The 26948-nt window shown below is 50.7% G+C and overlaps 9 protein-coding genes across 9 annotated transcripts; 3 read left to right on the forward strand and 6 right to left on the reverse strand.

Annotated features, from left to right (window-relative positions):
• Nucleotides 1-263: 263 nt before the first annotated feature.
• AA0111_g1836 (Heavy metal tolerance protein) lies at nt 264-2912 on the forward strand (the record flags this gene model as incomplete). Its single annotated transcript, XM_028647539.1, has 1 exon — nt 264-2912. The coding sequence occupies one exon, from the start codon at nt 264-266 to the stop codon at nt 2910-2912; it is 2649 nt and encodes an 882-aa protein (XP_028510386.1).
• Nucleotides 2913-3506: 594 nt separating this feature from the next.
• Nucleotides 3507-5239, forward strand: AA0111_g1837 (hypothetical protein; the record flags this gene model as incomplete). The annotated part of the gene is made up of 3 exons (XM_028647540.1): nt 3507-3713; nt 3763-4035; nt 4094-5239. The coding sequence occupies 3 exons, from the start codon at nt 3507-3509 to the stop codon at nt 5237-5239; spliced, it is 1626 nt and encodes a 541-aa protein (XP_028510387.1).
• Nucleotides 5240-7942: 2703 nt separating this feature from the next.
• On the reverse strand, nt 7943-8278 carry AA0111_g1838 (hypothetical protein; the record flags this gene model as incomplete). Its single annotated transcript, XM_028647541.1, has 1 exon — nt 7943-8278. One exon carries the CDS (start codon nt 8276-8278, stop codon nt 7943-7945), a length of 336 nt encoding a protein of 111 aa, XP_028510783.1.
• A 6106-nt stretch (nt 8279-14384) lies between these two features.
• On the reverse strand, nt 14385-16325 carry AA0111_g1839 (hypothetical protein; the record flags this gene model as incomplete). The annotated part of the gene is made up of 3 exons (XM_028647542.1): nt 14385-14825; nt 14885-16189; nt 16239-16325. 3 exons carry the CDS (start codon nt 16323-16325, stop codon nt 14385-14387), a joined length of 1833 nt encoding a protein of 610 aa, XP_028510784.1.
• A 1639-nt stretch (nt 16326-17964) lies between these two features.
• On the reverse strand, nt 17965-18681 carry AA0111_g1840 (hypothetical protein; the record flags this gene model as incomplete). The annotated part of the gene is made up of 1 exon (XM_028647544.1): nt 17965-18681. One exon carries the CDS (start codon nt 18679-18681, stop codon nt 17965-17967), a length of 717 nt encoding a protein of 238 aa, XP_028510381.1.
• A 591-nt stretch (nt 18682-19272) lies between these two features.
• Nucleotides 19273-20284, reverse strand: AA0111_g1841 (hypothetical protein; the record flags this gene model as incomplete). The annotated part of the gene is made up of 2 exons (XM_028647545.1): nt 19273-19325; nt 19384-20284. The coding sequence occupies 2 exons, from the start codon at nt 20282-20284 to the stop codon at nt 19273-19275; spliced, it is 954 nt and encodes a 317-aa protein (XP_028510380.1).
• Nucleotides 20285-22038: 1754 nt separating this feature from the next.
• Nucleotides 22039-22589, forward strand: AA0111_g1842 (hypothetical protein; the record flags this gene model as incomplete). Its single annotated transcript, XM_028647546.1, has 2 exons — nt 22039-22138; nt 22198-22589. The coding sequence occupies 2 exons, from the start codon at nt 22039-22041 to the stop codon at nt 22587-22589; spliced, it is 492 nt and encodes a 163-aa protein (XP_028510383.1).
• A 1419-nt stretch (nt 22590-24008) lies between these two features.
• Nucleotides 24009-24905, reverse strand: AA0111_g1843 (hypothetical protein; the record flags this gene model as incomplete). Its single annotated transcript, XM_028647547.1, has 1 exon — nt 24009-24905. The coding sequence occupies one exon, from the start codon at nt 24903-24905 to the stop codon at nt 24009-24011; it is 897 nt and encodes a 298-aa protein (XP_028510382.1).
• Nucleotides 24906-25817: 912 nt separating this feature from the next.
• On the reverse strand, nt 25818-26912 carry AA0111_g1844 (D/L-glyceraldehyde reductase; the record flags this gene model as incomplete). Its single annotated transcript, XM_028647548.1, has 3 exons — nt 25818-26162; nt 26211-26811; nt 26866-26912. 3 exons carry the CDS (start codon nt 26910-26912, stop codon nt 25818-25820), a joined length of 993 nt encoding a protein of 330 aa, XP_028510377.1.
• Nucleotides 26913-26948: the final 36 nt, after the last annotated feature.

The following is a 26948-nucleotide window of genomic DNA, read 5'->3' on the forward strand; positions in this document are numbered from 1 at the left end:
CTGGGTTTCGCAATTTCAGCTTCCTCGACGGCGGCCAACTTCGCAAAACATCAGGCATCCTCGGCGGCCACTCCTTACCGTTTCAAGAATTAGTGTGCGACCTAATCACAGGCCTCCAACAACTGTGTGAGACGATAAGGTCGCTTCTCACGACTTTGCACAACTCGTGCAATTGTGTGCGGTCATAACGAATCTCCTCAGAACAGACCCTTGGAGAGCAAGAACATCAACGAAGACACGAACTCATGCTTACGACTGCTACCATGGATCAACCACAACCCGCGACACCACTTTACCCGGCCATGGCCCTCCTCAACTATATGCATGCTCCCACCGTAGGTTTCTACTACATGGGAGCTTGCGCGTTCAGTCTATGCATCTTACAAAAGGCGCGATTGGTATCACAAAAGAGACGGCGAAGCATACTTATCTCCATGCTCACAATTTTGGTCGCGTACATCACAGAGGTACTTTACTACTTCAGCCGGTCAATGGGCGATTGGGACTATGAGCCACCACAGCCTGCAGCGATCCGCTGCTTAGGATCAATATTGGTCTGGAGTCCATTGGCGTATATGCTTTGGTCGAGCAAGGCACTACGATGGCATGCGTACTTTGGCGCATTTGTTCTACAATTTGCTTTGGAAACTACAACGTGTCTGATAACGGCATTTTCCATCCCAGAGCAGAGTCGGCAGAAGAATGCGCCATTCGTGATTGACTGCGTTAGGGCTATTGCGTCTCTCATTCTACTGTTAGATGCGTTTGTGATTTTGGTCACTAAGCAGGCTGAGATCAGCACGGACGAGGAGCGCCAATCTTTACTAGGGAAGCAAGCGAACGGATCAGCCACGGCTAACGGTAATGCTGGGTACGGTACCATCCCTACAGAATCCGCAAGCGACGACGAAGAAGCAACGCCAAAAGATGAAGACAAGGATATCAAAGCCCAACAAGCGAAGCGTCTCGAGGAAGAAGGTGGTTGGTTCGGGTACCTCAAAGGCTTTGCTGTTTTCCTGCCCTACTTGTTCCCTAAAGACGACTGGAAGGTCATGGCTTGCCTGGGTCTGCGACTCGTTCATATGCTGCAAGAGCGTGTCCTCAACTTGCTTACGCCTCGGCAGCTTGGCATTATTACGGACAAATTACAGCACTCTTACGAAACTCAGAGTGGCATCATGCCCTGGAAAGATATCGGCTTGTGGGTGTTGTTCTCATACATCAACAGCTATGCCGGTTTGGGTATTGTCGACGGCATTGCGAACTTGGTCATCTCCAACAGCGCATATCGTCGTATCACATTGTTAGCTTACGAACACGTGCTGGGCCTCTCTATGGACTTTCACACCTCGAAAGACTCAGGCGAGGTTCTGAAAGCTGTCGAACAAGCCTCATCCTTGAATTCGCTCATTGAAATGGTTCTATTCGACATTGCACCGATTCTGCTTGATCTTGTCGTGGCCATGTACTACGTCACTCACCTTTTCGATGCATACATGGCTTTCATTATTCTCTTCATGGGCGCCGCATATATTGCTATCGGGTTCTACTTCACGACTCTGTCACAACCCAAGCGAAGAGACTATGTCGAGAAGCAGCGTACCGAAAGCTCAACAGTCAACGAGACGGTCCACAACTGGCAGACAGTTGCTTACTTCAACCGTTTAGTGTTCGAACACAAGCGCTATGCGGAGAATATTCTCGCTACCATCTCTGCCCAGTACTCGTACTATTTCCGGTCGATGGGTGGCCATGCAGCACAAGATCTCTTGACAACTTTCGGGTTCGCAGGTGCTTGCGTCTTCGGTATGTCGCAGATTGTGACTGGGCGTAAGCCAGTTGGTAATCTGGTCATACTGATCATGTACTGGCATACGATGACATCGCCACTTTACGTGCTTTCTTACAGCTACCGACACATCTCCAGTTCACTCATCGATGCCGAACGCTTACTCCAGCTACTTAATACTAAACCTTCAGTTGCTGACCAAGACGGTGCTAGGGACATTGTAGTCTCTTCCGGAGAAGTCGAGTTCAAGGATGTAGACTTCCACTATGACGAGCGGAAACCTATCATCAAGGGCGTTAACCTGAAAGCTGAGGGCGGGCAAACCATCGCTTTTGTAGGCGAGACAGGAGGAGGCAAGTCAACGATGCTGAAACTACTCTTCCGGTTTTACGACGTCACTGGAGGCTCCATCATGATCGACGGCCAAGATCTACGTTCAGTCACACAAGCCAGTCTTCGCGATGCCATAGGTCTCGTCCCACAAGACCCCGTCCTCTTTAACCAGACCATCCGCCAAAATATCCGCTATGCCAAACTTGACGCTTCAGATACCGAAATTGAGGATGCATGCCGTGCGGCCGCCATTCATGACGATATCGTCGGTTTCCCTGACGGCTATAACTCCAAAGTAGGCGAACGCGGTGTGCGTCTTTCTGGGGGTCAGCTTCAACGCATAGCCATCGCTCGCGTACTACTCAAGAACCCCAAGATTGTCATGCTGGATGAAGCTACATCAGCAATCGACTCTTCGATCGAAGCACTTATTCAACAAGCCTTCCGTAAATTGAGCCAGGGCCGGACCACCTTCGTGATCGCGCATCGTCTGAGCACGATTGCAGATGCGGATCAGATTTTGGTGGTGGAGAAGGGTGAGATTATCGAGAGGGGGAGGCATCAGGAATTGTTGATGAATGAGGGCGGGAAATATGCAGAGCTTTGGTCCAAGCAGACCGCGGGACATCTGTCCAAAACGCCGTCCAAGGAGGACGTCACGAAGGATGGGGACGTAGAAGCGAATGTAGAGGCGGTCGAGAACAAGACATCAAAGGGCGAGGATCACGCCACAGCCACGGCCGTGGAACGGAATAGTGATAGTGAGGATACGACCACGAAGCGCAAATGAGCGTCGATTGCTGTTTTTGAAGGATCGTAATCAGGCTCACGGCCACGGACCTTTGTTGCGACGAATTAAATCAATCGCGATAAACATTATAGTCGCTCTTCTACATCTTCCGTGAAACTTGTCCGCGTGCTTCTGCTTCCTTCAACATCAGGTGTCATCCTGGCTGCCTAGAGGCTACTCAAGCAATGCAGACCGGGACAACAGTTCCGCCCTCGCGTTTTTGACCAAGAATAGAGAGGCGTCCTCGGGAAGATTTCATGCCGATAGTGCCGCACAGACCGCGTGCGCCAACCAAAACAAGCGCAATTGAAACGATTCGTGTGCCCGCAGGCTGAACGCGCAACAGGACGTTAGAAGACGTGTTATGTTGGAGGGTAAGACTGACGACCTACTCTGACATATAAGTCTGCGTGCGGTCCCGCTTGGCAGTAACAACGTCTTCTTGTGAACATCGCTGCTGTTACTGTTGTGGCGCAGACAGTTGTCATACGTCATACATAGCACTGCATCCTCTTAGGCTGATGCGCCATCCCTTGCCTCGATCATCAAGCTGTCAATCTCTCGGCACCCCATCCTCGCCCTTACCAGTCCATCATGGCGGTACCGAAACGCTTCTTACTTCTCGCGTCAGCAGCGTTCACCTGGTTTAGTCAGCGGTATGCTCCTGCTGTGACCATCTCCAACGGCCCAATCAAAAACACAACTGCGATTTTCGCTATAGCCTTGTTTTCCCGGTTGTTTTGGAGTGTGATTGTCTATCCACTATTCTTGAGTCCGTTAAGGGGGTTGCCTTCACCGCCGGTATGTGAGAGGTCTGCAACAATCCGTTCCCTGGGGCTAATATTGCTAGGACGGGCATTTTCTGCTTGGACATTACCGACGCATCTTCAAAGATCCAACTGGTGAACCGCAAAGGGACTGGATCGATACTGTGCCAAACGATGGCGTGTTACTTTATCGCTGGCTGTTCAATGAGCCGCGTATCCTTGTGACGAATCCTAAGGCGATTGGTGAAGTTCTCGTGCACAGGAATTATGAGTTTGTCAAGCCATCGAGATTGAGAAAGGGTCTGGGTAGGTTGCTTGGAGTTGGAATTCTGCTAGCTGAGGGGGATGAGCATAAGGTATGTGTACATGAGACGCAGTCCAATGGGATGGATGCTGACCTGTATGCGATTGTAGCGCCAACGGAAGCTGCTAATGCCTGCCTTTAACTTCAGGCACGTCAAGGATTTGTACTCCATCTTCTGGAGTAAATCACAAGAGCTTACAGACAAGATCTCTGAGACGATCAAGAGTAGTCCCGACGGGTCGTCTGTCGTTGAGATTGGCCATTGGGCTTCTCGCGCAACTCTCGACATCATTGGCGTCGCAGGAATGGGCAAAGACTTTGACGCCATCAGTAACCCTAACAACGAACTCAACGAAACCTATCGCAAGATCTTCGCTGGCGCTCGTGGCGCCCAGCTCATCCAAGTCTTACTCAATCTACTTCCTCACTGGCTCGCCGTTAATCTTCCTTTGGAGCGCAACGACGTCATCGGTAACGCAGTTGAAACCGTCAAGAAGGTAGCCCGCGAACTTATTCGCGATAAGCGCGAAAAGATGGAAGCTGGCGAAGCAAAAGGCACTGATATTCTCAGCGTAGCAATGGAGTCTGGTGGTTTCTCCGATGAAGATCTAGTAAACCAACTCATGACCTTCCTCGCAGCCGGCCATGAAACAACGGCCTCAGCCATGTCATGGGCCGTGTATTGCTTGTGTCAGCACCCCGAGGTGCAGACACGCTTGCGGCAGGAGATCCGCACCGAGTTGCCGGAAGCGCTGGAACCTGGCGGCCAAATTTCTTCGACTGAGATTGACCGACTACCGTATCTGAATGCCGTGTTGCAGGAGACGATGCGTATCTTCCCTCCTGTACCGCTCACCCTCCGTGAAACCGCCCAGGACACAACAATTCAAAACCACTTCATTCCTGCAGGCACCACTGTCGTAATCTGCCCCTGGGCCATCAATACCTCCACCCATATGTGGGGTCCAGATGCCCGCTCCTTCAACCCGGACCGCTGGATGCAGCCTGGGACTGCCAACACCGGTGGTGCGGAGTCAAACTACGCCATCACAACTTTCTTGCACGGGCCGAGGAGTTGCATTGGAAGAGACTTTGCGAAGGCAGAATTTGCTTGCTTGGTCGCGAATTTGGTTGGCAAGTTCGAGATTGAGTTTGAGGAGCCAGGGCACGTGGCGGAAGTTCAGGGAGGCATCACGGCAAGACCTAAAGGTGGGTTGAATGTCAGGCTTAGGGACGTTAGCAGCGAGAAGGCGTAGGTAGAGAACCCACCATTTGAGCGGCATGACGATGTGAGGCGGTAAATCGAGTGGTGTGTTCTTGACTAATAAACGATACGTATTCTCAGCATTGAATCTCTATGTATCAAGGTTAGCCTGCATGCACATGAGGTAATGGTAGCCGCCACACAAGGTACCTCTAGTGCTGTCCTCCTGCTAACATCATATTCGTTTCCTGGTGATGCCTACGTGGGGTAGTCGAAGAGCTATACCGATTAGCAAGGGGTATCCTAGACGTTCGCTGCGAGACGAGCCGCCGGTGGGGGTTGGAGCGCGCGCTATTGGGCATACACTCTTCGGCTTTGCCCTAGACTAGCCCAGTTGTTATGGCAAAGATGCAATTTCCAAGTTGATGCATCGTATGCAAAATACTCGAACAGTTTCAACGACGATAGTTGCAGGTTAGCGCTTTAATGCTTCGGAGCTGTCCGAGGTTTTCGTTGGGCGAAGTCGGCGGCATGCGATCGAGGCAGAATGCCGTTTCTGGACTGTGATTGGTCAAGCCTTTGGCGAAGACTGTACCACAATCGCCTGTTCTACAAGGTCTGCATAGGCTTTGACAGGCCTTGAGGCAAAGTAAATCTATCCTTTGTCGCCGTCGAAATTAGTCTGATCCTCTCCCCTGGTCCCACACATTCTCGTATGTCAGTCTCAGTTACTACTGAAGATTTTTGAGAAGTCCAGTCGTCGTTGCGACGAGACCAGGAAACGAAGGAAGCAGTAAGAGACAGTTCCCGGTTGCGTGCTTCAGCGGTCTATTGATTGGCGCGGAACACGTATAGCGTCCGTTCCGATATGCAGATAATATGCGAGAGCGCTATGGGAAGCAAGATCGGCCGAAAAGGGTAAAGTCGCCATGCGCAAGGCTTGTAGCAACGACGAAAAGAGCATGATGGATGAGCGTCAGGGGGTACGTATCGCTGGTACATGCGACTTACGTAGTCGCCCACTACTGAGCTGTAGCGAGATGAGAAAGGTACTGGGCTGCCCAGCATACCCAAATGTGCTGTTTCGCGATATGATTGGTCTACCCAGTGCTTTACATGTGTTCCGGCTATGCACACAAATACTGACTGCAGCCCAATACATCCAAAGTGCGGCTTTTAGATGTGCCTTTCGTCGTATGTCATGTACGAACCATGTCTGATTGACCCTGCTGACGACACGTCGAGCTGGCTTATTGGCCGCCTAGTCGATTGTATGCCCTCTGGCATTCACCTAACCGCGTCTCTCCACACGAGGAGGAATGGCATTATACGAGTGACGACTTGCGGTATGTCACGAGCGCTTAAACTTAGTCGCCGTGGTAGGGCTGCGCTCACAACATACTCAAAGGCTTAGGTAGCCCGCGTTCCCTTTCACTCCTCTGATCTGGACGGCCCCTGCTTTTCTTCGCACACGACCACAACACGTAATGAGTCACCAAAGGATGACGTCGATCCGGACGGAAGTTCGCGTGGAGGGACCGTGGTGGAGTTGGACTTTCAGTATGTATGAAAGGCGATCGGCCGCTATTCAGGCCACTTAGCGTTCGCCACGTAAGTCGACATTTTTGAACTTCGTTCCTGGCTCTTGACACTCATACAACCTTCTACGACCACTGTATAGCTTAGCTGACCTCGAAATCTCCTTTCTCGATCGGAAGGGCAAGGAACAACAGAGTGCAGCGTACACGAAAAGTATGATGCGACACAAGGAACACGACAGACCGATTACGAAAACCGGCAACCATCAGACCGACGCAGATATGTTGAAAAGAGTTTCTGCCAGCCCCTCCGTCCGTTCGCCTGAGCAACTCACCTTTTCACGCACCTTCCCTTCGATGATCCAAGGCGTACATACCTAGGTGCGTCTGCGCCATACCGGCTCGAGCTCGAGCCCGAGTGCACTGTGGAGGAAAGTACTGTCAGTCGGTACTGGGATGCTGTACGGACTTGCCCTTGTTCAGGGAATTCGTACATCATGACATTTGTTACGGCAGTGCAGGCTACAGCGAAGAAGAGGATGAGAGAGCACACAAGATGATGATGTGGGTGCAGGCCAGCTGACTGACACCATGGGGATAGGGCAAAGCTAAGGCCGGGGCTTTATCGGCAACACCCGTCGACACTATCCACATCAGCACTAGCCTCATCACGTGCATGCCAAGTTGCGAAATTTACCCCACCAGCCGTCCTCCAACACCACAACACCATCGAATCTGCTCCTTCCGCGCGTTTGACCTCATGATCATGCACATTGCTGCATGCCACCGACGCCTCACTCCAACACCTGGTCACCTTTCCTAGACAAAGGGATAGGCACCGTACTTGTTTTCGCCGGACCGTGCGCGATGGACTCTCCACTTCTATCTGCGGTTACGCGACGGTCACGGATTGGACAGCTTCAGCCCCCAATCCAAGCACAGCGGCTACACTCCTCACAATTGAGCACGCAGCCAATCAAGTGAATTGGTAATGTTCATTGCATCATTAAACAACCAGAAGTTCAGGAATAGAAAGAAGCGACTGTAAGAGGTAACGCCCGGCCTTCCCTGTTCCGTATGCCATCGCTCAATGCCAGCTCTGCCTGCATCATTCCGCCTCCGGAGACGAAAAATGAATGGCCTCAATCTGAAAGAAAACACCGAAGCGTTGTAGATGAAACAGATTCCCAAACGCCCGCGCCATGCCCACTGTAACCTCAGTGAATTGCCTGCAGTCTGCGGTTACGTTCGCAGGACAGCTCATTGATTTCGCCATCCAGACTGCGAATCATCTCCATCGATTTCTCGATCGAAGCTCCGAACTTGTGAGGCTCCCGCTGCCACCGCCCGATGCGGTCCACCTCAGCGGCTCGGCGGCGCATCTTGGTATTGATCTTCTCGCAGAGCTTGCAGTAAGTTCCAGTAGGAACTGTTTGCATGATGAGCTTCATACCACACGTCTCGCCGATTCGGTACTCCTTGGCGCAGTGCTGTCGGAAGTGGCCCCACTTCCAGTCACCGCAGATGAACCTGTGTTGGTCGTAGAAGCACATGTTTCAGGATGGAAGAGCTTGGACGTCTGATGTTTGGTAACACATTAGCCTTACCGACCTACTGCTTGGATACCAGACGTCGAACACTTACCTGTCGCTTCTCGTTCAAACACTGGACCTTTTTGATAGGACCAGCGACTGCGTTCCGGGGGGTGGGTCAGCTCAGGGGTTACTTCGACCTTGAGCCTCAAAGACACATACAGAATGGTTGGATAGTAGGAGGCCTTCGAAAAAGATGGCCACGGTCTATACCCAAGAGGGAGTTTGTTTGCTGGGTCCGGTGTTGCAAAAGATGGAAGACTATCAAAGTCTATGGTCAATGACTGGAAGATGCTGTCGAACTGAATGTGATGAAGCTGATATTCGAGCAGCAGTATACCGCTATTTATCCTTCGAAACAAACTCTTCTCGCCGACCTCGCCGGCCACACATCCGTACCGAGCTCGCTTCGCTGTCAGGCCATAAATTGATACCATGGCCTATCCTTTCGTCGACGTGGTAGCACCCCACCGGGCTCCATCCAACAATATCGCTACGATTCACGGATCCCTCTTACTCTGACGCTAGAGTGATGCGGAGACGGGCTGAAATGATACCCTAGGCCGTGCCGGCGTTTCCAGCTGCAGACAGTTATCACATTTGCTAGGGGATCAACGTGTCGTGGCTTCATGAACCACGTAACCCTTTGTTCCCGGCGCGAAAATCCCTCATGTTCCTTGTCAAACGGTCTTAGTTGGCGCTCGGAGAGGTCATGGTGTGTTGTTCTCGAGCAATCCGGACCTCTCATGCCATAGGGGATGGAGCATTCGTGAACGAGAATACGATCACGTGCCGGTTGGTGTATGCCGAGTCACAGTCCGCTTCAAGAATATTTTTTGGGCCCAACAAGCGATTGGCCAATGGCTCCCGCTATTGGTACCTCCGTGGAATCAGACGAAGCGATACACGGGCCAACCTTGAGGAATTCTGGGTTCTACGTCCTCTATTCCGAGCTATGGTCAACCGTTACAACACGCATTGACCAACATCTGAAGAGTAAGCAGTGTCATCGCCCTCGGTTGGGCATCGTTGTCTCCCTGCGCACTAGCACGCCATGTGTTCACGGTAATTCGGGCATTTCTCATTTCCTACGCTACATGCTCGACCCCGAATTTTCCCTTTGTGGCCAGGCTAACAAACCTGTGTAGCACCATCGAGCTTCACCGATGGTGCTCGGCTGCTTCTCGCGTCCACTAGAGATACTCCTCAGTTCTGCTTGGCTGACACACAATGTGCCGGCCTTTCCACCATGGACTCGAAACACTGTTGGCCAGTCACCTTATCTCCTCAGGCTGCAGAGATGCGTCTTAGCTATTGCATCCGGTCATCCAGCATTGCCACTGGGATGGAACGCTAGCAACATCCGCATGCATGTTGCATTGCACGGACTGGCTCCTTCGTTCAGCTGATCTGTATCCCCACTCAACGGCTGGCTTTGCCCGTGGCCGGTCCGTTGTTAACTGACTAGGCCCTGCACGCTGACAGGCATTGCTCTCTTAGATAACAGGATGGCGTGGAGTTAATGCGGAACCTAGGCCGCCATCGCATATCGAGGTAATCATCTGGACCCCCGGACACACACTAGAACCAGCCAAAGCATGCCCCATCGGAGATCCTCTGACGTGGCGAGCGGTATATGGTTGATCAAAGGAGAAGCCATATCCCTGGCGTTCATCTCGCCATCTGTCATAGCTTTTACGAAAATGACCGCGTTGGCTCGCCTGCCTTTCCACGCATACTCAGCGAGGAATGCTTGCTCTTGGCCTATGAAAAGATTCTCCCAAATCGTACCGTCTTTACCGGTGAGCCCGAAATGATGTATAACAAGACATGGAGTATATGGTTTAGTCAATGCGGTGGCAATATGATGCAGCCTGCTTTCGTTAATCGACTCAACCAGTCTGCCTTGCCATCAAATGAGGCAACAATCCCACATTACCGAGCCAATTGCTTCACCTCAGTTAGATTGAGCTGTACGTCTACTATCATTCTCTTCAATTGCGTACTGGGCATCCATGGCATAAGTGCGGCAAAGTGAGCCTACTCCAAGTGATGCAGAAGGTGAGGTGTCCTTGTGGTGTCATCCGGCCCAACAACGGACTTGCGTCGTGCACGGAACCACACACCAGCCATCACAATAAACATGGCAACTGCGGCCACTGCTGCGACCGTAAGTAACCTTGCAAATAGTTGCGCAATCAATCGATCCGTTGCTGATTCCACCTCTTTTGGGCTTTCCTGACGTTGTGATTTGACTTTTCGTTGCATTGGCACGGAAATATGCCCAGCACTGCGCTCAGCGAGCGCCAGAACACCTTTCTCACCAAGACTTGACGTTGGATTTTGCTATGCGGCACTCCGCGCAGACTTCTCGTCATGTGAGAGCAACGCGATGCTGGGTACGCCGCGAGTACATGGGCTGCAATGGAACTAGATAATAAGGTCGCACGCAATTTTGATCCCGAGACGAGTGAGTGCTGTGCTCTTGTGGGCCGGAGCTGCGGTCACCGGCGCCCTTCGTGCATAACAAGGCTAAGCTGCGTGTTTGCGGATTGGCGGGTGCCGCTTCTTGGTGGGTCAAATCGGTCTGGCCAGACAGGTTACATGTCCCCGCGCAAGAGTGGTGTATGGTTGGTCAAGGCGGATGAGAACGTTCATGTATGCCGAGAAGTGTGCAGACTGGATGACGAAAGACCGCCTGGGAATAGGCAGACATCACTTCACGAGTTACACGCCTTGGTCAAGGCAAGGTCTGATCGAGATGAGTTCGAGTGTAATGTGATGAATGCGGTACGTTGACTAGGTGAAGCATTTGGATACGTAAAGGATGTCCACTACGTTCGAGATGTGGAAGGATCGAAGTGGCGGGACCTCAGGCTGAAAGTCCTGCATCGCCTTCGCTTGACCAAGGAGGAAGCATGTGCGTGACGCTGGAAGACTTCGCTCAAGCACGGAAAACTGTTGCATGCAACCAACCCCTAGCCGCATATGCACAAACGAGGAGGGATCAGGGGATAAGTTCATGGTCTGGCTGATGCCGCGAGATTCTTTGGCTGACTACTATACGAGCAGCCTGTCAGACCGATGATGGCGTGCAGGCACTGATCAGAAACAAAGAAACAGTCAATTAGCGGAGATGTGTTGTTCATGCGAAGGATGCGGAGGGAATGTTTTTCGCATGAATTTGGCCATCGTAATCGTGTTGGGTCACTGATATGGCCGAACAACAAAGTGCTGATCCGGAAGAACACCAACACACATTGATTGGGGCTGCCAAAGTCTATTGTGCCGTGCAAATGGCTTCCGTGGGCAAAGCGCCGAGAGTGTCGCATATATACAAAGCCATCAGTAAACTCATTACCGCCTCATGACGCAGAAAGAGGGGTACGCTCAGACAAGCTTACAGGTACTGCTCAGTTTCGGATTGCGGCAGTTACTGCTGGTATGAACCTCCAAAAACGGCTGAACATCGTACGTACTAAACTTGGCACACTCCAACAGCAATTGGAGACATACAAGCTAAGCATGTGGGGCGAAAGTAGCCTACGACATCGCACATTATCCCTCCTTAGTGGCCTATTTGTATCAGATAACTGGCCACCGGCGTCAGAATGCTCCAGCAAATTCATGGTCGAAGAGCTATACTATAACAAAGGCATAAATCGCCGCAATGATCCAATTGGTAGAAACGACTACAGTGACAAGGATATGCCGACACGATCGAGGTGTAAGGTCCGCTGGTCGCGTCGTCCTTAACAACCGAATGAGCGGTGACGAAACAGTAGCAAAAGGACCGATGTGACATGCACGGTAAGCCCAAACCCACCAGTGTAAGTGTGGGGAACGACCAGACGAGAACAACAAAGAAGTATCAGCACAGCCAATTGAACAAAAGTGGAAGCACAGTTTGTGCGACAACCGTATCGCGGCCGTTGTTGCGACCCAGCGCTTGACGAAACGGTGGCTCTCTACGCGCCCATAACCATTGACGTGGACTAAAATAACAACGGAGAAGAAAGCGAGCAAGCACCATCATGCTGCAAATAGTTGAGCCATTAGTTCGGAAGAGAGTCCGCACTTGTCAATTGCGTGTGCAGCAGCGTGCGTCATTAGCCTCATGCTCAACATCTAAGCGAGCGAAGGAAAATAACCTAGCCCGATTACCGGCCACGGGCATGAGATTGGGCGACGACGCTACATTATCAGATCCAGAAACCCGAGTGCGAATAGAGGTGGCGCTCGCGGGGCTTTCGTGACCTACAGTTAGTAGTTGGACGCGAGGCGGAAAAAGTCGGATAATATCTATGTAGCGATGTATGGATGAGTGTTCGTGGGTCTCAGCCAATGTATACTCAAAGGAACGGTGGCTTCCACAAATTCACCCTGTCTTCATGTACTGGTGAACTCGAAAGACTTGATGGCCCTTTACGTGGATAGCCGTTGGCAGGGTAGAAGGTTCAGAGGCGACAGTCCCAAAGGAGGCTGGAGAGCCGAGTGGAGTCAATCTAGAAGCGTGTTCATGTACGATGACGGATTGTGGCTGAGGCCTCCGCGATAATTCTGTCCAACGACGAGGGCCCAGTGATTTCAGATCAGTATACAAAGATGGCTGATACAGCCATGGCCGACGAGACACAGCCCTAGAAAGCTTGAGTATGGTACCCATTAGCAGCGCGCTTAGCCCTGTAGCTATACCTTGGTTCGTGATGTCTATCACAAAAACATGATGGGAGCATTGTTACATCAACAAGGGCCCGACAGTAATACCTACTTGTTATCCTTGTACCTGGGCCCTTCCAGGTAGGGAATGATTGCGCAACGAGCGGTGAGAACAACCACGGATCATCTATTCAGAAGAAGTTGAAGATTAGGCATGATGTGTCTTGGCATCGTCCTTCTCCGTGCCAAAGCGGTATTCTCCGATCGAACGCCAGCATGCCTTTTGAAGCATGCGGACTTCTCATAATAAAGCTGGGTCCCCTACATCGTCTCGAGTAGATACCAAAAATGTGTCCACATCAATTCTCAATTCCCAATCGTGGGAACGAAGCAGTCGCGCAAGTTGTCCAAAGGACGCGTTGGATCTGCGATTCTCAATTCTATGGCGTCCATGACTTCAAGCTTGCCGGCCCAGCCTTATACACACCATGTTATGCAACCTCCACTCTATTGATCAGATAGTATGAAGCTGATCTCGCGGTCGACAAACGGGTACGGGAGCGGGTGTTCGGATGTGGTTAAACGCGTTCTCTTCGTTTCGGTCGGTAAGAATCGATTGGAGCTGTGAGTTCTTCAAGTAGGTTCATCGTAAAACCAATTGACGGTAACGGTATTCTACTGTGTTAGTAACAGAAACCAGCGCATGGAGGCTCGAGTGGTCGTGAGGTGGATCGCATTCGCGTATTAGACAGGGGCGTTTGATGTTGCATTGGTATCATGGATGACTAACTATGGGGCTGTATATCGGCCCGGGAATAAAGTCATCTCCACTGCGCTCAACACCCAAAGCGGAGTTTCGTGCATACTGCTGTGAGTCGTGTCTGTGTTGTTCGAGGACTTCTCCTTAGCTTGTACCCATACCTGCGTACATCCTGTCTTTTTTGTTTATGTATCTCGCTTGCTTCAGCGGATCTCAATCACCATTCCTCTGGTGTTTACGTCTAACTCAATACAGCATCAACATTGCAACTATATCCGCATGCATCTGTTTTACCCTTTAGATGTCTGCCAACAGTATCTACCATCTACACGTTCTATAATAACGCGACTTACATCAAACACATGTCCACAGTAAATTGCTCCATTTTCATGACCCCTGTCTGGCTCTGGTGCATGGTTTTGTAGGAAGTCCCCCGCGACACGATACGCTACCACAGCTGGCCTCGCCCAAGCTCCCTCAAGATGTCTGGACCACATTGGATAACAACCAGGTCAAACTCTGGCTCGCGGCGTGAAGATCCACGATCAACCCTGCTCTACATATCAAAGTAGTTCCCAACCCGCAAGCTCTGCGCGACCTTACGAGCCAACATTTTCTCCGTTGCGACGAATGTGCTGTGTTTAACACCTAAAGCTCATCATGGCCGTCCCTGGCGCTCGCCTGGCATAACCGCCCATCCTTACTCTCTGCCAATGCCTCACTTCCCACACATCTGCGACACCAGAATAAGTTGCGTGGATCAAGTTTTCTCTTAATCTTCCTAAGTCTTTCATAATTGCCACCCCAAAACGCATACTGCCATTCCGGCTCATAGATGTCTCCTTCGTTGAAGTACGCTCCAGTGTTTGGGCTGAGTCTGCGGAGGGCTTCGGTCTTGTTGTACGTGGTATCAGTGTATACAGCATCGACGAGCTTTTGAGACGCAATGTCACCGAAAGGAGATACGACGATGAGGTGCGTAAGAGTCTCGCGCCATGCGGGATTAAGGGAGCTGTGGGTGGGGTAGTAACGTGGCTCGTTAGGCGAGGCGATCATGTGACCGATTAGGAGAGTGTTTGCTACCGGGCCCTATAGGTGCGGGTGTCAGCTCAGCATTGATAACGTGGCACCAAGCTAAGATAACTTACACTTGGTTTCAACGCTTCATTTCTGGGGCCAATCTCTGAGAGAACTGCCGCAGTCTTGTTCGCATTCGCTAGACTCTCGGCACTGAGTAACCTCGATCCATAAGCTGAACCGCCATTTGCGACTTGTTCGTTCGTGAAGTTGGCTTTATGCATCTCCAGGTACGTTTTCGTTTGCGTCATGACAGATTGCCATTCGAAAGCATAGTTCCTATCGTACAAGTACGCTTCCACAGGATCCATGAGTCGCTTGATCGTTCCACTCGGTGTGTCATAAAGCAGGAATGTCCATGAAAACGATAGAGTAGGGACTATAGGCGGCCCAACTACTAAGTAGTAACCTTGCATGCCGTTTTCCTTCAGCATCTGCATTTTTGAGTGCAAGAAGCCTAGGAAATCGTAGAACTCGGCTTCCGTGATCGAGCTTTTTGAACGAACTTGGAACGTATGCGCGATGGTGCTGGGAGAAGGAAATGTGCGGACGACAACCTCAGTGATAACCCCGAATGTACTTCCGCCTCCGCCTCGTATAGCAAAGAACAAATCTTCATTGCGACATGGGTTTGTAAGAACCACTTTGCCGTCCGGTGTAACAACGGTAGCTTCAAGCAAGTTATCAGCACCCATGCCATAACGAGTAGAGAGTGGACCATGACCACCACCTGTGAGCCATCCGATGAGCCCAACGCTTGGATTAGCGCCCGTCACGATGGCCATTCCATGCATCGCGACTGCTTCCTGAATATCAATATTCGTGTGACCGGCTGCTACGCGAACTGCAGTCAATGGCGTTTTGTAGGAACATGATGTGGGTTGAAAGGAAGGGATGTAGTCGATACCGCGCATATGGTGTGTCCAGATACTCAAACTGCCGTGTCCAGTACTGCGACCTTGGTATGAGTGGCCCGTCGCTTTGACAACGAGCCGGATGTTCCTTGCACCTGCCCATACCAAAGCTTTGCTGACTTGATCTGCGGAGGTCGCATTTACTACATAAGCTGGGTAATTGCCAATACTACAGCCATTTGCCCTATCGTATGGACTGCCAGTGATGCCAGTGCCGTTAGGAAATATGGGATTGCACGAGTTATTTGCCCATATCGGATAATCAATACTGACCGGATTCGTAGCGTGATATGAGGAATTGTACCATTCTGAGGCAACAGAAGCGCATGCTTGCTGATCGAATTCAGGTCGTGAAGGGTAACAAACTGCACCTGGAGGAATACCACGAATCAGTGCGCCATGGAGTGTTTTGTTCAAGTTGCTCCATTCATCAGTAGACGGCCAGCAGATTTCATCCGGTGTCTATCACCCGCATTAGCAGTGGTCTATATCTGTGGTCATTTCGACTCACACACTTGCACTTCTGTCCCGCTGCGTCGGCATGGGTAATGATAGATAGCAGGCAGGCAAGAGATACAATGAATCGTATGCTGAGCATGGTCAGATGCAATCGAGACGGAGTATGTACAGTGTCGGGTTCTGTGTAAGAACTACGTCCACGTTTGATCAACTCGTAGATGGACGGGGTCGGATGGATGGGGATGGATCAGTCCAGACAGCAATGAGTAGAACCAGTCAAGATAGCCTGTCTTCATCAGTATAAATATGAGATATTTTTCGGTAATCTTTCCTGTTATATCAGCCTGACTATACCTTGAGTGATAAAAAGTGGGATATGCCAACGACTAGTCGTGTACATCCAGGATATATTGCCATCAAGATAGTGAATAGGGAGAAGTCGTATGAAGAGACGGAACCATGAGACTGCAGAATCCAGACAGTGTGCGATAAATATGATTCAAATCGTGTTCCTAAAACTGTGATGGCTGACAGGCCAGGGTCCGGTGAGGGGCGAACACGTGACTAGCCCCGATTTTGTTGATCCTTCGTCTTCTCATTCCATCCCAAGAGGGCTGTCGTTGCGAGCAGACAGCTGATATGATATGTAGGAGATTTTTGGACCTTGAGATTTCACCCAGTGTGATGTAAAGACATCCCCATCAGCTTCCACTGTCTCGCGTAGCTGACCAGCCAGGCTGCAAGAGTGATGATAACAATGCAGCCGCTTCAACCTCAGCGCGATCCATCGTGTTGCAGATGGGTATCTGATATGAGATCGCGAGTCTCTCTTTCCGTGATAATGCCAGCGCGTGATGATGAACGCCGCGATGACCTGGCAAAGAGAAGACGTCAGCTTCGTGCGCTTTAAGTCGCACAGGACAAACATACCTTCAAATTTGATTCAAGCAGGCCTCCGATGCCTCTTGCTCAGTCTTCTCCGAACACGACTTGGCTTACGCACTGGTATTTGCTCGTGGCTCGGTGCTAGAATAGGTCGTTCGGCGGCATGCATGTCGCTACCGGCTACACTTGCCCCATCCCTTAACCCACGACGCTCTTCATCCTGACATTGAACATCGAAAAGCGATGACCTCCAGTTCGAAGACTCTTCCGCCATGCCTCCTGAGCTCCTTACTAGCACGCGCCGCGATCGCTGCATGTCGCTGACATCCGGCTCTCTCCGGAACAAAGCATCACTGAAGATGCGCTTGAAGAACCTGGGCATGGTTGATCGCAGCAACTCGCAAAACAAAGGATATAATTGCAGGTGAATATTATGCAGGGACTAGCAGGATGCGACAAGCTTATCAAGTCTGTGTTGATGTTTTGGTGGCGAAGATGAGGGCGGCAATTGCGGGGGGCGGGCACCCCTGTTGGGATGATGGGCAGCGCGATTGGCCAGTATAAGAGGGCCGTGATGTTGATCTCGAACGGCCTCAGCCATCCTCCTCTCCTGGACGCGGCAAAGCCACTCTGCAAGCGTGTCGAGCTTGTCAAATGAGTTAGCTATTATGATGTAAGGATGGCCGGAACAAATATGTCATTGCTGGTGTTCAAGGTTGCGCTAAAGACCTTCTCGTTTACGTACTGACATCGAGACCTGAGAATGGGCTATCTATGCATTGACCTGGTCTGCGACAGCAATACTTGTTACAGCTCTCCTTCTATCAGCGGAGGTATCACCAGCTATCGTCGGGCTCCACTTTCGCGTCCCGGATCCTCTTCATGCACTCCTCTTAAGAGCGGTTGAACCAATCCTCTTCCATGGTATGTGCCCATACCATCTCTCCAATCCTACGGCCGTTGCACATACAGACCTCTTCATCACATATCCGAACCATCCTTCTTCCGATAGATTGGCTACTCGTCACCATGAAGCCCTGAGTCTTCAAGCCATAGACCACTGGGCATACCGCATTGATGTAGCTTAGACGTTCATAGACCGAAACCCGTCGGAAGGCGATGTGCAGCTCAAAATCCTTCTTTCGCGCGACGCTCGCCTCCGTCGACAGAGCAGAGAGCGATTGACATGTTTGTTGGATGTGGACTGCTCGACCTCCTGGTCTGCCGGAATAGGAGTCCGATGTTGACGCGGGCCCAATGACGACTTGCAGCTTCCTGAGGAATTTATGTGTGGGAACGGACGGTGCTCCATTGTTATACAGCACTCCATCTTCGTCTTGCAAGAGCTGTGGCAGAAGTTTTACGTCGACCGAAAGAGATACGTGCTTGTACCAGGTCTCTACCGCTTCTTTTGCAAACTCATATCCAACCTCGTCCTCTATCATCCAGTACGGAGTTTCATAGGCTTTGACGATAGGCTCGAATTCATGCGAGTTATCGTGTGGATGTATGGTACTATTGTCCACGATCTCGAATGGTTCGTCCTGACTATCTTGGTACAGCTCCAGGTAGATCATGTCTCGGAGCTCGCGGGGTAGTTTTTCCAGCATTGCATTCAGCAGCTTCTGTCGAGTTTCTCGGTATCGCTCGGCTTTCCGTTCTGCAGACTGTCTTCCAAAGTCAGTGTAAGTCACATGTCTAGTGAGTCTTCTTGTATCTTACTGGTGCAAGTACGAACGCGCATCCAATAACTCCTGTATAGCCCAATCGGCCACCTGTGCCACACCTTCAATCTGGAGTATTCTTTTGAAAATCAGCATCGAGCTCGTATATTGGACGGAGAAATTGCTCACTGCTCATCCATCCCGCGGATTTTCGATTCAGTACGGGGACTTAAATCACCTTGTACAGACATATCGGGGGTTGGGTGGTATCGATCGTGGTTTCAGTTGTGAGGAGTAAGAGTGGTCAGGCCGGACTCTGATACCCGAGTGTTTATAGTAGAGATTGAGGTTGAACCAAGTTTGCTAGTTGTCGCACGAGCCTTTACTAACCGAGGAAGGCAGTGCATGATCTGAACCAGTGGATCCGCCGTAGGTACGACAAACGAGACGCACATGACGTAAGTGATACCAATTCGACTCAACGACCAATCTAGAGTTGTCGCCAACAGATCATGCAATTTTGAAGAAACTGTGCAATCAAATCTCTAGATTTATTACGCGCACCACACCTTTCGCTCCAATGGCATTTTCTTAGGTTTTTCAGTCGCGCGCATTCGCGCGCCCAGGCATCTATCTTTTGGCGCTTACTGCCTTCCGCAACAGCACTCCGACTATTGTATATCTGTACGTTATCCCAGAATTTGCGTTTTCTGGACCATGAGGAAGCCATATTGTTTGTGTCGGACTCTCCATTGGAAGATGTGTTGCATTGGTCGTTCACTTTACGCTTGTTGCAGTCGGCTTTTTCCCCGAGGGCATCTTTTGCGACGGAATTACGTCCGAGTATATCATTCGCTATTTCCTCGCCTTGCGATTCAGAGTGCAAAGTATTGGCGCTCATGTCAAACGTTGCCTCATGCGAAGATGCTAACAATCGCTGATCTATTGCGCTTTCGATCCTGTCTTTTCGGCTGATTGCACACTTTGCATCGACCCCGTCGTTGGTAGGGCTTTCATCGTCAAATGTCGTTGTAGTGTGGCAAGATGGTGGAGTGACCATACCATCTTTTATGGAGAGCCACTTCATAATATGGTTATTGTCATGGTTGGCATTAAGCGCCTCGAGATCACCCTCAGATAGATACAGATTCGCGGCTGGGTCGACAAGAGATTCAGAAGTCGTGAAAAGACTCGCATTTAGTACATGCTCTTCTGCCTCCTCGAACGCTTTTTCAGCGTCGCGTAATTCGCATGTTAGCTTTTGACCTTGTTGTACCCAGAGTGGACCAAACATAGGGGCCAGCTCTGCCGCTGGTAGAGTGGCATGCCTTCGAGCGAATTTGCTGAATTCATCCTTATAGCAGCGTCGATGATTTGTGTAAGCTTTCTCGGCCTTTTGTAATGCTACTCTTGCCAAGAGTAGTTTGTCCTTAAGTTTAGCTTCTTCTAAAAGCTGGGCGTGCTCATTTCCCTGAGTTTCGTGAAAGGGAACAACTTCGTTGCTGCTCGAGTTGTCTTTATTTGTAGAGTTGCCCTTGAACAGGACCATGGCCCAAATTTCTCGAGCGCTTGATTCCGATGGTTCTTTCGCTGACGTGTGATGTGATTTAACCTCCGTGTCTTCAGATGCGGCGGTTTCTACATACGATTCGTCCTCACTGGCCAAAGAACCTTTGCGCCCCACCTCCTTATGATCGGGTAATATGCCAGCCTTGATGAAAGCATTGTCATGGCTAATAGAGATAGCCTCCATACACTTAATCCACTGCTCTTTCAAGTCTTGCTCTTTAGACCTTATGATTGCTTTTTATTTATGGAGTTGCAGTATGCGTCCTTCTATCTCTTGTGATTCATCTTGTAACCTCGACATCTTCGTGTGATATTGATCACGTTGGTCTTGACCAGACATGAGACTGAGACGCTCGGCCCTGGTTATTGCCGATTTAGAGAGCGAGAAATATGTTGAAGGTCATAGATCTTCTTGTCGATACTTGCAATGTCGCCCTTGGAACGGCCCTCGAGTTCCCCATGGTCACGTTGAAGCTTTACACACTCTAACATCCACTGACCAAGTTGATGAGAGAGCAAAAGCGCCATGACCGGCTTTCCGTTCACAGGTATCTCAATGAAAGTGGCCGAGCCGGCCTTGTAGTTCGTTTCAGATTCTTCATCTCTCTCCTCAGTTTGTCAAAGTCTGAACCCCTCCGTTACTGGTTCGGCCACCTCTGGAATTGCAGCTAGATCGCCAGGACATGGAAGTCGGCGATTGAGAGGTGAGTCCTTGGTTTTGGTAACGTTCGCTTGCTCGTTTGACATCTGGTGTTTGTCAACGAAGAATGTTGTGTCAAGATTGCAAGCGATCTGAGTCCTGAATGCCTGTCGCTGATTTAGATGTGCAAAGTGATTGAAGTTCGGATCAGTTCGAGATTCAGTCAGAATCTTTGAGGACTGTGTAGTTGTAGACAGAAGTGGTATCGCGGACGGTGAAACCTCTTTGTCAGTAATCATGAATGACACACAAGATTCTTTGTCCTCCCGCAAGATAATCGAGTCCGCTGTGTAAATCTGGAGTGATGTCCGCCAACCTTATCGGACTTTTATATAATAATGTAGACGCTACACGGGCCATCCTGTCAATCATAGGGAAAGCTTCGGGATTTCCTCTGTTACAGTTATCTCGCTAAGCGTTGAACCATTGCGACTATAGCGCGATCTACATGATCTTGGGCATTAATTCGACGGGCGTTCGCATGGTTCAAGTTACAATGGTTACAACGTGTTAATTGCCAAGAAATATAGGGATTACACTGCTTTCTGGTGGCGTGAAACAGCCAAAAAAGGAGGTGCTACCTTCTAGCCTCGCGGCTTTGGAGTCAAGTTCGAGGTTTCTTTCATTGTCGAGCGAAGGCGAAGAGACCGGTTTCAAGAACATCGGTTGTTGCCTTGGAGCTAGCTAGAGATTATGATCCAAGCTTTGGCTATCGAATTATTCACTAGATGTCCTGATATTCCGCGCTCGCTGTTGTAGGCGCTCTGACTAGAACCATGTGCAGCGTTTTCACCGGCAGAGCATCAGGCGCACCTTGATTCATGAAGGCTGGAATGCGTCGTGTCCTAATCTCTGCGTCGATGGTTGATCTCCTCAACTCAACCAACATCTCATCCACAAGTTCAACTCGTACTTAAGCGCAAGTCCCGAACACCCACAACCTCGAAAACGCGGGACACGGATCTTAGAGACTTGTCTTCTCCCGATCTCCTCACGTCTTCCGGACTGGCTGATCGAAGGCACCTTGCTTTGACATGGCGAGCCGAGGGAGGAAGAGAAAACATGGCAATGAAGACAGGGCACATGGAGAGCCGCATCAGAAACACGTGAAGGTACCAGACAAGAAGACGCCTCGTAAGTGACCAGACCTGAAGCAAACATAACACCCGGGCGTTCAGGACTTATCATTTCAGGTTCTTCGACGGGGGAATCTGACTATACACACCTGAAGCGTGGCAAATATACTTGGTCCATTCCATCTAGCAACATATCTTCACTGGATGCGAATACAGTGTCGGAGTCTTTGATTGATGATATCGCTCATCATGGCATTGTTGAGCCATCTCCGATAGAGATGCGCAGACAAATGGGGAAAATAGTAGCCTGGAACGAGATCAAAGAAAAGGTAACAGAGGAGGAGTTCCGCAAGATCGATACCGGGACAACCATCTGGGAGATCACGGCTGAGAAGACGACGAACGAGATTGCTACTTACAGGAATTTCGACTATGTTCCAACTCCCGATGGTCTTTATTGCCTCAAGGGAGCGCCCTGGATCATCGAGGTCGTTAACAAAGGGTCGTAGAGTTATGATTGCAAGAGAATGACTCAACACGAAAAACGGGGCGATGAGAAGCTGACAGCATCACAGCTCACCCAGACAGTACGGTTGCTCTATCCAGATGGAAAGAACACTTCTAATGTTCGTAATCTTCCTGTGCTCAGCGTCGGTTGGTGCAAGCATCCGCTAACAGGCGACGGGATCTCGCTCGTCAGTTCGAACGAATCGAAGACCACCCGGGCTACAAAGGGTATGTTCGTTGTCGGCGAGCTTGACCAATCCTCGAAACTGGCCTGGCTTGACATGTGCCACCGATCTAAGACTGAGAAGCTTCGAGTTGCGCGTGAAAAGCTTGAGGCAGCATGATTGGTCGACTCTGCCGTCCCTAACCTCCTACCGAAGTCGAGCAGGCGGGATTCCCAAGCCCTAATTTGTTAGATGCGAAAGACATATCGAATCACACAGCCTTTGAGCAGTTCGTCGATAGTGGGCTTGGATCCGAAGCGCCATCACCACCCCCAGATGGCTAACTCAACGCTGCTGAGCCTCTGCAGCATGGAGAACGGGCGAAGTGTCCAGGTTACGTTGAATCCGCGCGCTCGTTGAGATCAAACTCCGTATGGAAAATAGCCCAACCTACAAATGTCGCCAGGAATTCGGGGTAATGAGTCCAATGACAACGACTCTCGCACATGTCCCGACGTATGTCGACTTGCTACCCGCCATATCGTGGAGCTGAGTTGAGTTATCGCATGCATAGCGATCTAGGTGTTCCCGACCTAGCGATGATGGAAGTACAAGGTGGTGGTACCGAAAGTTCACGTTAGTAGCCTCTTTCAGCATGCCTCCAGGGACTCATCATGACTTCACATTAGTTTCCCCTCCCTCATGAAAGGGCTCATGAAAAGCAGCTCAGCTTAGCAATAGAAAACCATTGTACTAGCGAGATTTGCTTACGTAAATGACTAGATGCGATGAAATTATTCGATGGCTGGTGTAAAGAGAAGCACGAAGGTTGACGAAGCGAATGAACCCAGTTAGACGGACCATGCCTCCACGCTAACGGGAACCGAAGCCGCTATGACGTCAATCCAATAAACCGATATGCGTCGCGTCTGTCACAACACGATGCAATACTTCCTTGATATTCTGGCAAGCGTTTCTCATTCCAATCCTGTGTACGCACGGTAAGTTTTGAACACAGTGACTTGGGCGCGCCAGTCATGCTTATTGTCCGCATCGAAACCACATGCATGACTAGGATGATCGAAATAGCTTTTGGTTCTTTTGCTGAAGCGACTACTCTACAAAGATCCGAAAACATCCACTGAGCATCTCCATCGTAGCGCCAAAACTCCCAACTCCATCAACTTTCCAGCGCAAGTCAAAGTAGCATATCCATCCCCTCACCAAGATATTGCCAACTCCCGAGAGTCGTTGGACCTAGTATCGATCTCTTAGCTGACAAAATGCGCAATTTCGACAGTGCTTCGCCCGGATGCGCGCCGTGGTATCGAGAGGCTCCGTTGGGAAACATGTGGGTTCTCGGCCACTGCTATCATCTGCCCACTGTGCGATTGTCATCCAGTCTGGAATATTGCCGAGCTTTCTAATCCGGTCTTCGATCTCGTCGGTAGAGTATGTGTCGGTACTGCGGGAACTGAGAGCTGGTGGGATGACGAGGGCTTCTGGAGTGCTGTAGCCTAACGAAACGACTGCCGGGAGTACGCGCGGCGAGCTTTTGTGCTCAAGGCCTGGCGCGAAGAGCTTCTGTGGGACAACTATTGGCATGCGGGGTGTAGATATAGGTGTGGATTCAGTAGTGGCTGGACTCCCGACCTCGAGCATAGTAGGCGCCCCATGGACCAGAGCACGTCGATTGCCAGCGACATCAGCCCAAGTGGTGCCCTGCGACGCAGCAGTAGGATCTTTCGCAACGTGCGGTTCCATGGGTGGAGTGAAGACCGGCCCCTCTTCTTGTACCGGCTCCTCGTCATAGCACTCCGCTTCGTCTTCTTGCGCAGCGCCTCGCGACCGAGTGACTTGTCCTTGGTCCCTCAGGTATCTTACTGACTGCTTCTGGTTGTACGTCTCTACCTTTAGCACGACATGCGCTAAGCGGGTCTGGTCTGTCTCCGCTTGAGCGCGCGCCGCTTCGTCCTTTGTACGGAAGCCGATGACAATCGTAGTGACATTACTGTTAGGATATACGTTTTTGATGCTTGCTGGATTGTATTTGGCGAACAGATCGCGGATCTCGTCAGTCGCAAAGTAGCCGGGAACGTTCTTGACGAAGATGAGGTGCTCGTTTGGCGCTTTAGTGCTATGGAGCAAAGGCATCGTATCGGTGGAGCAGCGGCGTAGAGATTTTTGTCTGTCGAGGCGAAGTTGCGATAGTGTTGGGATTGGAAAAGGTCTAGTCGATCTTTGAGTTATAAGCGATGACTTGTACCGAAGTGAATGTAGTGATAGGAATCGAGCAAGAGTGAACGTCGTGTCCTTCAAAGCTGTTCAGAATGTTCGCCTGTCAGCTTAGCGAGTAGGGGAAGAGTCTAAAGGTCCTACAGTCTTGCTTCAAGAGTTGCGCGCGCGTTGTCAGCGAGACGTAGTCGTGCAGGTAAAAGAGGATTTCAGACGATGCCGACGCAGCCAACTCCCATTATGTTCTTGGTACGCGAACAGATGGCACGGTGCGTAAGCGAATGACACGAGCTGAAGAGATGTTCAATGAACGCGCGACTTCTGAAAGTGATCAATCGCATCGTAATCGGCTCAACATAATCCACCAGGGTCTCTTACGTCGCCAGATAGTACAAAATGAATCTAGGATCCTACGGTCACTCAACAGAGGTATCCTTAGAGTTATCATCACGCAGATCGTGACAAGGCATACAATTAACGTTGTGATATTACGACAGTGTTGTAAATCGGAGCATGTTGTTGTTCTAGAGTAACATTGCAACATCGCATTTAGCTTAGCTTGTCTTGGATCTGCCCACCTGCTGGCGCACCTAAGTATCCCTGCAGGTACATGCATACGAAGCGTAGCAAGGACAAGGGTCACTCTTGCTCAAATGCTCGTATATCTTGATGGTATCATCGGTGTCGCAAGATCAAATCTTTTCGGGAACTCTGGTCGTACCTGAGCACATACATCAAGTCAATCCTCAACTTCAAATATCAAAATAAAATTGTTGTAAAAGGGGTATTCATTATATATTCATTTTAGGCTTCTTTGGCCAAATCATCTATCTAGACCTTAACAATAACCTTGTGGGGCGCATCCTTCTCCTCGGGCTCGCCGAAGATGTTGACCGGCCAGCGGGGCTTGTTGGCGATGTATGGGATGTTGAAGCGGCGAGGCTCATCCTTGCCGATCTGCTCAACCTTCTGGAAGTCGTCTTCTGACAGCTCAACCTCCTTGAAGTTCTCTTGGATGCGGGATGCGGTGACGGACTTGGGGATGACGGAGTGGCCACCCTTCTGGGCCCAGGCGAGGATAACTTGTGCGGGGGTGGCGCCAATGCGGCTGGCAATCTCCTTGATGACCTTGTGCTGGACGAGAAGGGGCTCGCCGATCATGTTGTTACCGAAAGCCTGAGTGGTGTTAGTATATGTCAGCCTGCATGGTATGAAGAAACTTACGGAGTACTCGGTGATGTGAATGTTCTTCTCCTTGCAGTACTGGATGAGCTCTGGCTGGAGGAGACGCGGGTGACGCTCAATCTGGTTGGCAGCGGGAGTGACACCAGTGCCGTCAATGAGGGCCTGGAGGTGCTCCTTTGTGTGGTTGGAGACACCAACAGCACGCGCCTTCTCCTTGGGCAGCTGTGTCATGGCCTTCCATGTGTCGACAATGGAGATGTCGTCGAGCATCTTAACGTCCTCGCCCTCCAGAGGGAAGAGGTTGTTGTGTACATCGCCACGCTCATCGAAAGCGACGGGGAAGTGGACGAGGTAAAGGTCTAGGTACTCGAGGCCAAGCTCAGCCAGGCAGTCGTCAAGAGCGCCGGGGACGTCCTTGGGTCGGTGCTGGGAGTTCCAGAGCTTGGATGTGATGAAGACGTCCTCACGCTTGAGGTTGGGGACCTCGCCGCCGAAGGCCTTCTTGAGAGCCTCAGCGATCTCCTTCTGGTTGCCATAGACCTTGGCGAGATCCAGGTGACGGTAACCAGCCTTGAGAGCCTCGAGGACAGCGGCGCCGACCTGACCAGGCTCGGCCTGCCATGTGCCGAAACCAAGTTGGCTGTAACTATTAGCAGCCGCCATATATCCACGGGGTGTTTGTTTGGGTACTCACGGAATGGCAGCGCCAGTGTTGAGAGTAACCTTCCTTCCGAGAGACATGATTGCAATTGAGTTGTTTGGGGTATAGAGAGAAAA

Source organism: Alternaria arborescens, assembly GCF_004154835.1.
Source record: "Alternaria arborescens strain FERA 675 chromosome Unknown contig_3, whole genome shotgun sequence".
NCBI lineage: Eukaryota > Fungi > Ascomycota > Dothideomycetes > Pleosporales > Pleosporaceae > Alternaria > Alternaria arborescens.